The sequence below is a fragment of the Clavelina lepadiformis genome, chromosome 2, assembly GCF_947623445.1.
Source record: "Clavelina lepadiformis chromosome 2, kaClaLepa1.1, whole genome shotgun sequence".
Lineage (NCBI taxonomy): Eukaryota > Metazoa > Chordata > Ascidiacea > Aplousobranchia > Clavelinidae > Clavelina > Clavelina lepadiformis.
In genome coordinates, this window is record NC_135241.1 from 6,849,803 (window position 1) to 6,862,958 (window position 13,156).

The 13,156-nt window shown below is 34.9% G+C and overlaps 4 protein-coding genes across 4 annotated transcripts; 2 read left to right on the forward strand and 2 right to left on the reverse strand.

Moving 5' to 3' along the window:
- The first annotated feature begins 71 nt into the window (after positions 1-71).
- LOC143446993 (GPI alpha-1,4-mannosyltransferase I, catalytic subunit-like) lies at positions 72-1,900 on the forward strand. Its single transcript, XM_076946885.1, has one exon. It carries the CDS (start codon positions 220-222, stop codon positions 1,459-1,461), a length of 1,242 nt encoding a protein of 413 aa, XP_076803000.1. The 5' UTR covers positions 72-219; the 3' UTR covers positions 1,462-1,900.
- On the forward strand, positions 1,852-5,583 carry LOC143446995 (omega-amidase NIT2-B-like). Its single transcript, XM_076946888.1, has 8 exons — positions 1,852-1,994; positions 2,381-2,499; positions 2,606-2,726; positions 3,051-3,233; positions 3,359-3,512; positions 3,615-3,713; positions 4,404-4,459; positions 4,590-5,583. Exons 1-8 carry the CDS (start codon positions 1,991-1,993, stop codon positions 4,754-4,756), a joined length of 903 nt encoding a protein of 300 aa, XP_076803003.1. The 5' UTR covers positions 1,852-1,990; the 3' UTR covers positions 4,757-5,583.
- A 180-nt stretch (positions 5,584-5,763) lies between these two features.
- On the reverse strand, positions 5,764-11,376 carry LOC143446991 (cilia- and flagella-associated protein 91-like). Its single transcript, XM_076946883.1, has 15 exons — positions 11,219-11,376; positions 11,052-11,128; positions 10,618-10,775; positions 10,154-10,300; positions 9,700-9,881; positions 9,036-9,213; positions 8,639-8,796; positions 7,957-8,139; positions 7,710-7,849; positions 7,418-7,534; positions 7,052-7,270; positions 6,814-6,932; positions 6,397-6,648; positions 6,216-6,307; positions 5,764-6,150 (listed from the first exon to the last, which is right to left on the reverse strand). The coding sequence occupies exons 1-15, from the start codon at positions 11,289-11,291 to the stop codon at positions 6,041-6,043; spliced, it is 2,205 nt and encodes a 734-aa protein (XP_076802998.1). The 5' UTR covers positions 11,292-11,376; the 3' UTR covers positions 5,764-6,040.
- On the reverse strand, positions 11,373-13,052 carry LOC143446994 (radial spoke head protein 3 homolog). Its single transcript, XM_076946887.1, has one exon. It carries the CDS (start codon positions 12,935-12,937, stop codon positions 11,897-11,899), a length of 1,041 nt encoding a protein of 346 aa, XP_076803002.1. The 5' UTR covers positions 12,938-13,052; the 3' UTR covers positions 11,373-11,896.
- Positions 13,053-13,156: the final 104 nt, after the last annotated feature.

Genomic DNA, 13,156 nt, shown 5'->3' on the forward strand with positions numbered 1-13,156 from the left:
TGAAGAATGCAATGAAAGATCAAGGAATGGACTTGACTGAGCTCGAAGCATCAATTTTAGGCACTGATAAAGAAAAGCAAACCCCAGCAAACCCTAAAGTGTCCAAGGACGAGTAGTTTGCATACATTTCAATTCTTTGCAAACATTTACTTTACAAAATTGTGTCTAGGAAAAGTATATACATCTGAGCAAGTTTAGTAGTAACCTGTTGTGCGCAATATGTTGTTTTTAAATATTTATGCTACAGCCATTATAATGCGGTTATTACTACTATGCTATGGAGAATGGCAAGATCTTACCATGAAAGTGAAATTTACAGACGTAGATTATTTTGTTTTTGTTGACGCATCTGAATTTGTTTCCATCGGCGAATCTCCTTACTATAGGGCAACGTACAGATACAGTCCGCTTTTGGCCTGGCTTTTGACGCCGTGTGTATTTTTTCACAAAGTATGGGGAAAAGTCTTGTTTGTTATAGCTGATATAGCATCAGCTATTTGTATTCAGAATATTTTGATGCTGCGAGAAAGTAAAGATATTATCATAAAAACTGCTTTATTTTTGTGGCTTTTCAATCCGGTGACAGCCACTGTGTCATGCAGAGGAAATGCAGAGTCAATTTTTTCATTTGTAGTTTTGCTTGGCGTTCGCACACTTTTACGAAAACAGACAATTGCAGCAGGTATTGTGTTTGCCCTTGCCATCCACTTAAAGATATATCCAGCAATCTACACTTTATGCATTCTTTTCTTTTTGGGTGAAGGCAACGGTACAAGTCTGGGTAGCTTCCATTGGCGTGACATATCTTCATCTCAAAAATTGAAGATCTTTATCAGAAAAACAGCGAATCCTGAAAGACTAAAGTTTATATTTTCTTCAGGATTTACTTTTTTAGGTTTAACCATTGTAATGTATTATCTTTATGGTTATGATTTCCTTCAGCATACTTACTTGTACCATGCAACCAGGCGAGACATTCGACACAATTTTTCAGTGTATTTTTACATGTTGTATATTAATCCTAGCACATGGCTAAATTTCTTGTGTTTCATTTTCCAAATTTTTGTGATATGTGCTCTATCTTACACTTATTACAACGACATACCATTTTGTTTCTTTCTGCTAACTTATGTTTTTGTCATGTTCAATAAAATTTGTACTTCTCAATATTTTCTCTGGTATCTCAGTCTGCTTCCCCTGTTGGTTGATGGTTTGTCGCATTTACCGCTTAAAAAGTTGGCACTACCTGTTGTTGCTTGGTTTTCTATGCAAGGGATATGGTTGTTGTTTGCTGGATTACTAGAATTTAATGGCATTAACACCTTTTTCCCACTTTGGATGTCAGGAATTATGTTTTATATTGCAAATGGTTTTAATATTCTATGGTTAATTAAAAATTATAGACAGCAGCCTTTATTTGATAAACGAATGCAATTTAAAACTGTGGATAAATTAGAGTAAACTTTTAAAATAACCTTGTGTTTTTGCTTTTTCATTGGTAAAGTTCGAAGTTTTCATTGGTAAAGTTTTTGAGATTCTAAAGTTAATGTCTTTATTTTATATGTATATACCTTTTGATTTAAATCCAAAACCATTAATCAGGTGGAATCACGAAACTTATTTCTAAGGAAGAGATCATGTGTCCCTTCCTTGAATATCGCTGCATAATTTATAATTAATGGTTTTTCACAATTGTTAGTTCTCCAGGAAATCATGTGCCAGGCAGCTTAGTAAATGGTTTGACCACTTGACTTAAGTTAGTTTAAGTGGTGTCTTAGTATCAGTCTTACCAACTCTTGTGTTGCTACGTATTTGAATCTGATATGCTTTTTGCGCTGCATGCTTATGTTTCTGTTAAATTCCATGTTATATTTTGATAATATGTGCTTTGTAAGTAAAGCTTCTAGGTAAAATAGTTTTGTTGTTAAGCGCATTTTGAAGAAAGAAGCTATATTTCAAATAAAGAAGAATATATATTTCAACATCACACATGGGTTAGTTGGAGTAACAATAGAATTGTTTTGATTGTTAGCTTGTTACATGGCTGTAAAATTTCTTGCAATAATAGTTCGGTAATTGGTATTACTATGATTATAATATATGTTCTATATTTTGTAAGTCATTTTCTTGTATGTTGTACATATGTGTGATTTTCTCTAATCTAGATTTTACTTGTGATTTTAAAAGCCTCTAATTTGTAACAAAACATTTTCTTTGTTCTTCGCTGTATATACTCATTATATAGTTGGCCTACTCTGAAGCAATGTTATGAACTTATGACACAACACCGTTATGTTTCTTGGAATGCTGCATTTTGTCTTTCTAAGTACATACATATATGGTAGTTTCGTTAACATGAAATTTTATATTTATGCAACAGCATTAAGACTGGCTTTAGTCCAGATGTCTGTTGGCATCAATAAGATGGACAACATTGCGCATGCTTGCAAGTTGATCCGAGAGGCAGCTAACAAAGGAGCTCAACTTGTTGCTCTTCCAGTAAGTAAGCAATTCTAACTTCTGTTCGGAAACGTTTATTTTGAATAATTTTGAAATAGCTTTTAGTCTATTTGCATTTTTGTGTTTAACTAGTCTTTATTAATAGGAATGCTTCAACTCACCTTATGGAACGAAATACTTTAAAGAATATTCCGAACCTATACCTGGTCCAACCACTATGTCTTTAGCTCAGGTTGCAAAAGATTGCAAAGTTTATGTAGTTGGAGGTTAGTTTTTGTAATTTGTTTGTCTCATGTGTTTATCCATTTTCTTGCTTACCTTTATCTGTTACAGGCGTGATATTACTACTCATATTGATAGTTACGTTTTTAATTTCATGTTTTGTTGTGATAAATAAGAACTTGGCAAATAAATCATTGTGCCCAATGAGTTTAAAACAATAAACTGTGGATACAATTGTTTTTGATTGTGTACATTTGTACAATTAAGCATTTGTGGATTTAATCCTAGTCTGTTCAGAAATACTTTCATTTTGCCATGAATTCATTAACACTGAAGTCTCACAATTGTGGTTGTTACTTATTATTTAGGTTCAATTCCAGAATCAGACGATGGACATCTTTACAACACTTGTTCTGTTTTTGCGCCTAATGGTGAAATTATTGCCAAATATCGTAAGATGCATCTCTTTGATATTGATGTCCCAGGAAAGATCCGCTTTCAAGAATCAGAAGTGCTGAAAGCAGGAAATCGTTTTGCCACATTTAATGCTGGTATGAAGCTTATTCCAATTAATGATTTTTCTGTAATAACAGTATTTTGGAGTAAGTATTTCTTAGTATTTCAAGACGAGGTCATGTAATGACGATACTTATCTTGTTCAAATATCTTCTAACAGGGCCTTGCACTATCGGCATTGGAATTTGCTATGATATCAGATTTGCTGAGTTGGCACAGATCTATGCACAAAAAGGCTGCCATTTGTTACTATACCCGGGTGCTTTCAACATGACAACAGGGCCTTTACATTGGGAGTTGCTACAGAGAGCCAGGTTGGTTAAGTTCACGCTGGATGACAGTGGACATATCACTGATGATTGGTAAACATTTTCTTTGTTCCAAACATGGTGATAAATCTTAATATTAATTTACAGGGCACTTGATAACCAGTTGTATGTAGCAGCCATATCACCTGCAAGGGATGAAAATGCGTCATATATTGCATGGGGTCACACCACTGCTGTTGGGCCTTGGTAAGTTTAAGCCCAATAATTTTGCGTACAATCGAATTGTTTATATAACAGAATCCTCTTCATTAACAAACCTTGATCCCAGCCAATTTCAATTTGATAGATGACAAGATTATTAAGCATGGCAAAGAAAATAATGTTGAAAATGCCAGATGTACAGCCAAAGTAACAAGTAAATTAGTACTTTGTATATATATAATCTATAAATTTTCAGATAAAAAGGAGTAGCAAAGCTGTTGTAAAACCTTAGCTGAGCGACTGACAAGAAAGCTTTATCAAGTCAAAACGCTGCAAAATCATAAAATTGGCATTACTCATATTGGGGGTTGTTAGTTCAGAAGAGGTTATTGTTTGAGAACATTTTCAAATCAGGATAGGATGAGATTAAGTGTTCTATCAGAAGAGGTTTGTTTCTTAATATTGGACATTTTTCTTTTTGTAGGATAGCAAATGGATTTAATAAGTGGCAGTCTTGGTATATTAACTATCCCAGGGTACATTGGATGTAATAGAAGACTGATAAATAATAATTATCTATGGGTTCTTTAAATGGACTTTACTGTGTACACAATCAAGAAAAATAACTTGTTTGTCGGATAGATGGTGTTTTTACGATAAATTGAAGCAATTATACTCTTTATAAAATGTAGTGTGCTGTTGATGATTAAGCAAATTTTATGTTTTTTGCAACAGGGGAGATGTGCTGGTAACAACTGACCATGAGGAAACGATTCTTTACACAGATATTGGTGAGGCTATTTTTTGTTTGGTGTTTATTGAATAGTTAGGCATATCGTAAATGAAATGTCTGATTAGTATGCGGTTTGTTGCTACACTTAGAAAATCCGTGCGTGGCTTGAACAAGTGTTTATTCCGTAGAAACTGAAAAGTTGAAGCAAGTTCGTGAGAATATTCCCCTGAATAATCAGAGGAGACTGAACGTCTATACAAGAACAAAACCTGTACAATCCCAAAATCCAACTACCAGTTTGAAGAATAATGATATGTCTGGTTACCAAATAGATGTTAACCAACATGTTGACTGATGTATTTTTATTGCATTTTTTCTGGTGCTTCTTTATTTATTGAAATTTAAATAGGCTTAATAGTATTTCAGGAGATGCTTTTCTCAACATAGTTTTAAAGAAGTTTAAAAAGATATTCACAAACTAAGAATTAGTTGAAGCTATAGCAAATTGTAGTTAAACATAATAAAACTTTTTCCAAAATTTTACTAGGACTTTTGATTCAGGTTTACCACTCAACAAAATCTTAGTAGTATGTACTGATGATATTGGAAATAGTGTTCAAATACATTAAATTTTTGTTGAATGAATTTAAATACTGGTACCTAACGTATAATCATGCGCAATCATGTTTGAAGCAAGTGACAGCAACCTGAGATATTTACTACCTGGTTGGTTAATTAGCTATATCTTTTGACTCTTTCCTGTTTTGTTAAAATTGTGAATATTGTTATACTGATAAAAAACTTAGATTAACTTTGCTTAATTTATAAGGTGCAGGGAAATCAATGCAAAGCCAAAGTTATGATCTTACCATTTGTTTACATACGTGACCCTCCAATATATGCCAATCAGGCATTACTCAAACTTTCTAGTTAGACCATTTTGTTTATTTTATTTTATTGGGGTCTGCAGCAAAATACAAAACCAATGTTTGAAATCGTAAAAAAATATGTAATATATTGCTTGTGCACTTAATTAGTAATTGTTTATAGTTCAGTGCTATACGTGTTTACTGTTTAGCTTGTACCGCCAAACCAGAAAGTTTTTTAATTTATTATGGAGATGAAATTTATGTCTGTGGCGTTTTGCTTCCAAATAAACTTGTGACAAATGCTGTGGACAGATTTTGCTTGAAATTTTTTTTAATGCCAGTTGATGTTTTTGAAGCATGGTGAAATGCACTACCTTGCTTTATTTATCATGTTTGATTGCCTTGGTAAGCAACAAGTCATGTGAATTGACTGCAATACATGTAATTTCAACACCCACAGTCAATTGGATGCAGCCAAACACAACAAGGCATGTAAGCTAAAAGTATGAACAATGATATATTTTTAGAGCCAAGACATTTATAATGCGATATTGCTTCACAAAGCATGTGTGCATTATAGAAATGTTTGTTGCAATTAACTATAAAACCAATATAGTGATGAAATTGGTTTCATATGGAAGTTTTTACTCAGTTCTGCCAGCACATAAGTAACCGATATATTGTGAGAAGTTTGTGTCAAGGTTGTGTTAAAATACTCCGTAACTGCAGGCAACAAAAGTCCAATGTTAGTAAGGTTGCGTAAAATCCAATTATTCTTCTGATTTCCCTTCAGGAGTTTTAGCAGTTTCTATCACTGGCTCTAAAGTTGCGTGAATAATACGATGTGCAGCCAGCAGGTGTTTCTTTTGATTTTGTTTTACTGCAACAAAATAGTTAGAATTTTAAACTGGAAGCTTTTTATGTTGGTAAAATAAGAAAACTTACTCCTGTTCCTTGAATTTCTTTTCAAAACTTCTGGTAACAAGAAGCTATGGACTAATTCAGAAACAATTTCCTCAGATTGGAGAAGGGAACGCCTATAAGAAACAATTTTTGAAAGCATTCTCGTAACTACAAAGGAATTACACCGATTTAATATAACTACTATATGTCAGCAAAGACTGACCTGTCTTCAATCTCGTATGCTATATCGTTTATTCGATCGGCATGTTCTTGTATTTCTTGTCGAGCCTGTTCATCAGCTGTTCCGTCAACTGCATTCATGACTATGTCTTCCAAGTAAGTGTCCACAGTTGACTGATGGACTTTCATGAGCTGCTTGAAGATTTCATCTTCTTCTCTTCGTCTACGCTCTTCAACTTGACGTCTTCCGGACTCTTCAGCTTCTCGGGTTCTGCGCCTCCTTTCTGCAAGCATGCTGAAAACATAAAAGTCTTACTGTTGCTGACAGATGATGAAACCAAGAGTAAAAGGCCAAAATTATTTCTATTGTATTGCTGCATGTCTCTCCAGATAATGTCTTCAAGAAAGATACAAAAGACAGGAAATTACAGCAATGGAATATAGTATACCGTGGTTTTACCTAAAGGCATGTATTCTCCTTTCTTCTTCCAACCGAATAAGTTCTTTTGATAAGAAATCCAGCATATCCCCGATTGATTCCCCTTCAAGCTGTGACAATACTTCATCCACACCTGATTCCTTATGAGTAAACACGTTTATAAATTATGCAGAACAAAATAGAGGTATGTAAAACGAAATTGGAATTTAGTTATTTAACTACCATCAGGTTACAAGAGGATGTGAATGGTATGACTTACTTTTTGTTGATAAAGTTTCCTCTGTCGTTGTAAAGTGATGACATGCTGTCTCTCCGCTCTCTTCATTTGCTGTTGTGCTCTCTGAAGGGCATGCGTGCTTCTCACTTCCTGGATAAGCTCAAGTCTCTTCTCCTTGCCTTCGTACATCATGTTTTGAATGGCACGGCCTCGTATGACTTTTTGGATGAAAATGGCTGCCAGTTCAGTCTGTTCCACTTCCTGTGTTAAAGTTTTTAAAAATCATCACTGCGCAGTCATTTTGCAAAAGTGCTGGCAGGTTAGTCAACAGTTAATTCATAGAAACATCAATCAGTAAATTATAAACAACAGGGACTAACATTAATATGTAATCAATTCTTTACTCACTGGAGATGGAACTTCGACAGTTGGGGTAGGAGGTCTTGGGATCGGTTTTTCAACTTTCTGAAGAAACCGGAGTGGCTTAAACGCTTCTTTATCTTTTTCCTTTGCTTCCTTGATGGCCTAAATGTGCAAATATGACCATCATGAATGACATAAAGATCCGTTTTGATTCACATATAGTTTTAACAAAAAATTGATTAAATAAACTCTCAACTGTCCATAGAAATAAAGGAACAGTATTTCAATGTGCAAATGAAAGTCTAAAAATTCTTGTTCATTTATTCTGCCATCTTACCTGATGCATGTCTGCAAGTTCATTTGTTCTTCTTTCTTTCCTTTTAGTAAAGCCCTGTTGTGCCGATGCCGCCTTTCTTGGTGCTCGAACTCGTGGCTGAGTGACAAAATCTGGCAGTGAGGCTTCCAATTCCAGCAAACCTGTAAAGCCAATTTAAGCATCAATGTAGAAGGTAGCTCGTTTTTATAAGTCACAGGTTTAGTTTTTTTTATTAATAATACGATTTTTGATAGTGTTCAGTATCTACCTTGAAATGTATTAAGATATCTGCTTTTGACCACATATTGTTCAGAACCTCTGTCCAAAAACACTCCAATTCTTGATTGTGGAGCGTGGACTTGGGAACTAAAGCTGCTGTATTCATTAATGAGATCACGTCGTTCAAGTTTCCCCTCCACATGTTTTCGTTTGAGGGTAAGTTTTCGAATAGCTGTTACAAATTGCAAAATGTTGCAAAAATACTAAGTATTGACAAACTGTTAAAAAAAAGTCAAATTGGTAATTGGCAGTAAATTTCAATTCATAAACCACAATATTACGTTCTATACATTTACCAATGTTTAGGCATATATTTAGTTGAAAAAAATAGTTAAAAACTAATGGAATATTATATGCACTTTCCAGCTAAAAGTTAAGTAATCAGTGCAGTAACGTTAGAGATCTACAAACCAACTTAACCAAAAAAATCTATATCATGAGTAGAACTCAATTTTTTAATTATGGAGTTTGTCTAAATTATCGCCACTCGAAAATGACCCTGAATCGAGTAAGTATTATTCCAGTGCTACTTAAGTGTGGTGATGTCATGACCAAGCCTGATCTTACTATTCTAAGGCTTTCTTTTCACTTTCATCGTATTCATACACTTAAAGGTTCTCAAGTAATTGTTCAGTCATCTTAAGTAAACATAGCATCTCATAAAAGCATACTTTTAATGTGCTCCTTTCTTATTTTTTGTATTTTGTTTTCTTTCGCCTTCTGCTTTTTACTCCACAGCTTGTCAAGCCTTTTGTCATTCAGCTCCTGCTGTTTAATTTCTCGCTGGAGCAGCAATTTCTTCAAAACTTCTAACCTTGCTTCCTGTAATCTAAGTTAAAGAAATACAAAGCAAATACCTGGACAGGACATAAAATAGTTACTCTGTATTTAAATTTAATTACGGTAAAGCTGATAAGACTTCAAAGTCATGTCATGTCAACAATTAAATGAAGCAAAACAGAAAAATAGAGGCAGAAAGTATGATATCAAAAAGAACCACATTATAATTGACTTAAATATAACTAACATGGATATAACAAGTGACAAGTAAATTCAATTCACCCTCACTTTTCTATTTCCTGTTCCCGTATAGCCCATTCCTTTGTTTCCATTTCATCCATCATCCGTTTTCGTTTATCCAGTTGAGTGACGTCATTCAGAGGAGGAAGAGTACGTTCCCAAGCTCGCTTTGCACGTGCTCGTTCAATCATTTCAACCTCTGCCAAGCCAGCTGGTAGTCCATGTCCTATAATTGCAACCGTACCCATTTTTCAAATGATCTCAACACACATATCGGGGAGTTATAACCAATGTTCCCTCTAAGATGCGCGCGTGCGCAAATGCGCACTGCTGACACGGTCTCTGCGCACAGAAAATCTGTGCTGCGCACAAGAAAATCCAAGCTGAATTGAAAATAAAATAAACGCATAATAATGGCCACAGTGCGCACGTGGCACGTCTGATGTTGCTCACAGTGGTCCAAGGGACCGTTCAGGGAGTTAGTGTGTTTGCTCAGACTCGTGAAAAATTAGAGGGAACATTGGTTATAACTGATTATTATTATCAAGTCTATAAAATGTTTTCTAAGATGAAATTAATATCTATGATATATTACGTAGGAATGTTGTTAATAACATGAAGCCTATATGTTTTATACTCTCATTGTATCACTTTACCTTGGTATTTACCGCAACATTCATATTAATTATTATATTAAATGATATTTACTAACCATGTGTCAAAGTTGCCAAGGTTAGAAGTTCTGGGGCACTGCCTGGTCTTACAACATATTCTGGAGTGAAAGGATCTGTTTGTGCTTCAGAATCCCGATAATCAGTTTGTATTTCCACAGTCCGAGTGGGTGGAGTTGGAGGTCGCTGTGACATGTCATTTGGTGGGGCAAGAGGGTCAACCCTATCACCATAAACAAAATCTTTAGACCACAGGTTTGCTAAACCATTGATGAAATAAAAAATCATACAAAAACACAAACATCATTTTCTACTAGCTTTTTTGCACACCAAATACTCTTAGAACCCGACTAAAGAAACCTGATACACTGGCGACTTAACCACTTGTGGAATTAAGAAGCCACAGCAGAAATTTAAAGTATTTATCATTCAAACACGGCGTGGATCTTTTTTTGTCTGACGGTACAGTATTTAGTATATGAATGCTAGACCTACGTGGTAGGCTGCAAAAGCACTTCCGGTGGTACTTGCTGCAAAAATGGAATGATAGGCCGACGAAAGTATTTATATCGATTTTGTCCACTGACTTTTGGATCGTCATACTTCACAGATGGTATTCTCACAGCAGGATCATAATTAAACCTAAACAGATAAAAGACACGATTTGTTCAGATGAACAATGTAATCAACCTGGTTCAAAACTACCAGTGTTACAACAAAGAGACACTGTAAAGTATGTAAAAGTAATTCAGTTCACAAGTAAGAAAAACTGAATAGTATTTTAATTAGACAAGTAACAATGTTAAAATACCAAAATGTAGCTAATTAATCAGCAATAATAAAACGTGTAACAAAAAGTCTTTAAAACAAACAATAATTATGTATATTTATTCAAAGACACTGTTAAGAATCTACAGTAGTTACATGAAATATCACAAAAGCTGCCAAGAGCTATTTACGTTGTATATCGAACCATTGCCTCTCTTCTTTGTTCTCCATAACCTCTCCATCTGCGACTAACAAACTGAGGTACAGGATCGGTTGATTCAAGTTTTATTTGAAATCTTGGAAAATGCGGCAGAGCAGAAAACATCTGCTGGAATTCTGGAACCCTTTTCTGCCAAAAACATAAATGTCATAACTTGGTGCTGCAGTGCTTCTGGGACACAGCTTCTGTTATTATTGTCATTCATAGTTTCAGGTTGATTCAATCCAAAGCGATTAAACCCAGAACAACTCAACCAACGTCTGTGGGTTGAATAGTACTTTAGTTGAAATGTCCTGGGTTTAATCGTTTATCGGCTGAATTTCATTGCTCTAAGTTGAACTGACCGACCACCAGCATTTATACATGCACAAATAACTAGATTAATTAATGCTGGAAATTACTGACCACTCTATCCACTTTTGTATGAGCCTTGTAGGTGTCCCTAGCATGGTCCCGTTCACTAGATAATGTATAGGTTGGATCTGTAAGATTTTTAAAGTATTAGTAAATGTTTGCAGTTTTACCTGAAGCTACAGAAACATTGGCAAATGCAAATAAATCACTTTGCTTACCATAAAGATAGTCATGGTTTCTTGTGGGATTAACCACAGAACGATGAAGCGTTTGGGTTTGCGTCTGGGACATGATTTTCGATATTCAGAATTATTATGTAAAAATAACTTTTTTTTTAAATTGGATCTATCACATATTGCAGGACTACAATACCTATGAGAATATATATACAAGTGAAAAGATTTTGTGTACTAGTTAAAACAACCAAAATTTAATCACAAACTTTCAACTCAACAAACATAAAAAAACAAAATACCTCTTAACTCAAAAAAGCAGTGTTTCTCATTTTCATAGATTCTTTTTGCAAATATAAAGCAACCAGAAAATGGTACAAAGCTTAGTGCGATAAAATGAATATAAATGGTGCCGAAGTTACTAGAAACACTAATTTTAATATTATACAAAAAAACTCAGTTCATGTAACCTAACAATTACTGTAGTTTTACAGCAGTATCCTTGGATTTTTCAGGGACGGTAAGTATACATGCACATATACATTATTATGTGTGAGAATAATGAATTTAATCGCATACAAACAACTGAAATTGTCAGTGCATTTACATATTTCATTAGCCAAGTGATTGATTACAAATTCACAGTCTTAGATATTTTCTTTCAGAATAAACAAAGTTGCAAATATAACAAACAAATACATTGTTCGTGAGCAAAAAGTCAAGTTATGTTTGCTGGGAAGCGTTGAGTGATTGAGATTCACTGATTGGAACTTTAGATGCATTTTCGGAAAACATCGTGTATCTTTGCTTAACAACATCTCTGATTATTTCATCAAGCATTGTTCTGCCAAGAATAGTCTTGTCAATCTTCTTAACAACTTCATCCATGATGTAAGGAATAAATCCTTGCTCCACATCCCTTTCCACTGGATCATAGAAGTAGCCATTATCTCTAAGGGTACTAAACACAGATGGCACCAAATCAGCAAGATAACTTTGTGCGAAAGCTCGAGCGGCTATTTTTTCAGCTGTTTCCTTTTCTTTCTTGAGAACTTCTCGCTGCTGCTTCATTCGTCTTTCTTTTTCTTCTTTGTGTCTTCTCTCTTGCTCTTCCAATCTCTGCATTTCAACAAGCTCAGCATTACGAAGCTCTTCAAATTCTCTCTGTTGCTGTCGAAGATTAGAAAGCTCTTCTTCCTCTAGGACCTCAAGGAGTGACTGTTCCAGGGTTTTACCAACCAGCACTTCCAAAATGGGTTTTACCTCTAAATTAAAATCGAATAAATCACCTTCCAAGATTTGTGTTGCAACATCCTTTCCTGTTTTTGCCGGAACAAACATTGGGGAAGGAGGGCGATCAAGGAAAGAATCAGTTTGGGTATCAACATCTGCTTCTTCAATTCGGTCACTTAGCTCCTCAAGATATAGTTCAGTTTGAACTTCAATGTGTTTTCGACCTTCTACGGCATCAGGAGACCTTGTCCGTAGCTGCTCTTTGGCTCGCTTTTTTGCAATTGCTCTTCGTCTGATTTCTTGTTGTCTTTGTATTTCAATCGGATCAGGTTGAGCGCTTACAGGAAGAGTGTTTTGGGCATATGTATTACCTCTGACAATTCTCCTGTCATACATAATATTACCGTACGGGATAGGGCCTTCATTTTCGTCAAGCTGAAACCTGTATTTAGCTCGACCTTGTACTGCTCTCGGTTTACTTTGAAATGTGTAGGTGCCTGTTTCAGGCTGTTGAGGAAGTACAGCGGTCATTTTTAATTTTTGGTGAAACTTTCGAATAAAAAACCTTTGCTTCCCACAATCTAATTATTAAGATACAGAAGTAAAGGCACACTCCTCAATCAGCAAGCAAGGTTTTCAATCTGTTTTTCTTTTTCTGGTTGGAGAAATCCATAGCAACGTGCTCTGTAGCGTTAGTAGTGGTGAAAAAGATGATAAAGATAAAATCGATTATAAAACTCTGTAAATTTT

Excerpts from the sequence above, each read along its gene's own strand:
- LOC143446993 (XM_076946885.1), top strand. The coding sequence starts at position 220 with ATGTTGTTTTTAAATATTTATGCTACAGCCATTATAATGCGGTTATTA.
- LOC143446995 (XM_076946888.1), top strand. Across the intron at positions 2,500-2,605 it reads CTCAACTTGTTGCTCTTCCA|GAATGCTTCAACTCACCTTA; the intron begins GTAAGTAAGCAA and ends CTTTATTAATAG. Across the intron at positions 4,460-4,589 it reads GATTCTTTACACAGATATTG|AAACTGAAAAGTTGAAGCAA; the intron begins GTGAGGCTATTT and ends TTTATTCCGTAG.
- LOC143446991 (XM_076946883.1), bottom strand. The coding sequence starts at position 11,291 with ATGTCCCAGACGCAAACCCAAACGCTTCATCGTTCTGTGGTTAATCCC. Across the intron at positions 8,797-9,035 it reads CGGGAACAGGAAATAGAAAA|ATTACAGGAAGCAAGGTTAG; the intron begins GTGAGGGTGAAT and ends TCTTTAACTTAG. Across the intron at positions 6,649-6,813 it reads AGGAGAATACATGCCTTTAG|CATGCTTGCAGAAAGGAGGC; the intron begins GTAAAACCACGG and ends TTATGTTTTCAG.
- LOC143446994 (XM_076946887.1), bottom strand. The coding sequence starts at position 12,937 with ATGACCGCTGTACTTCCTCAACAGCCTGAAACAGGCACCTACACATTT.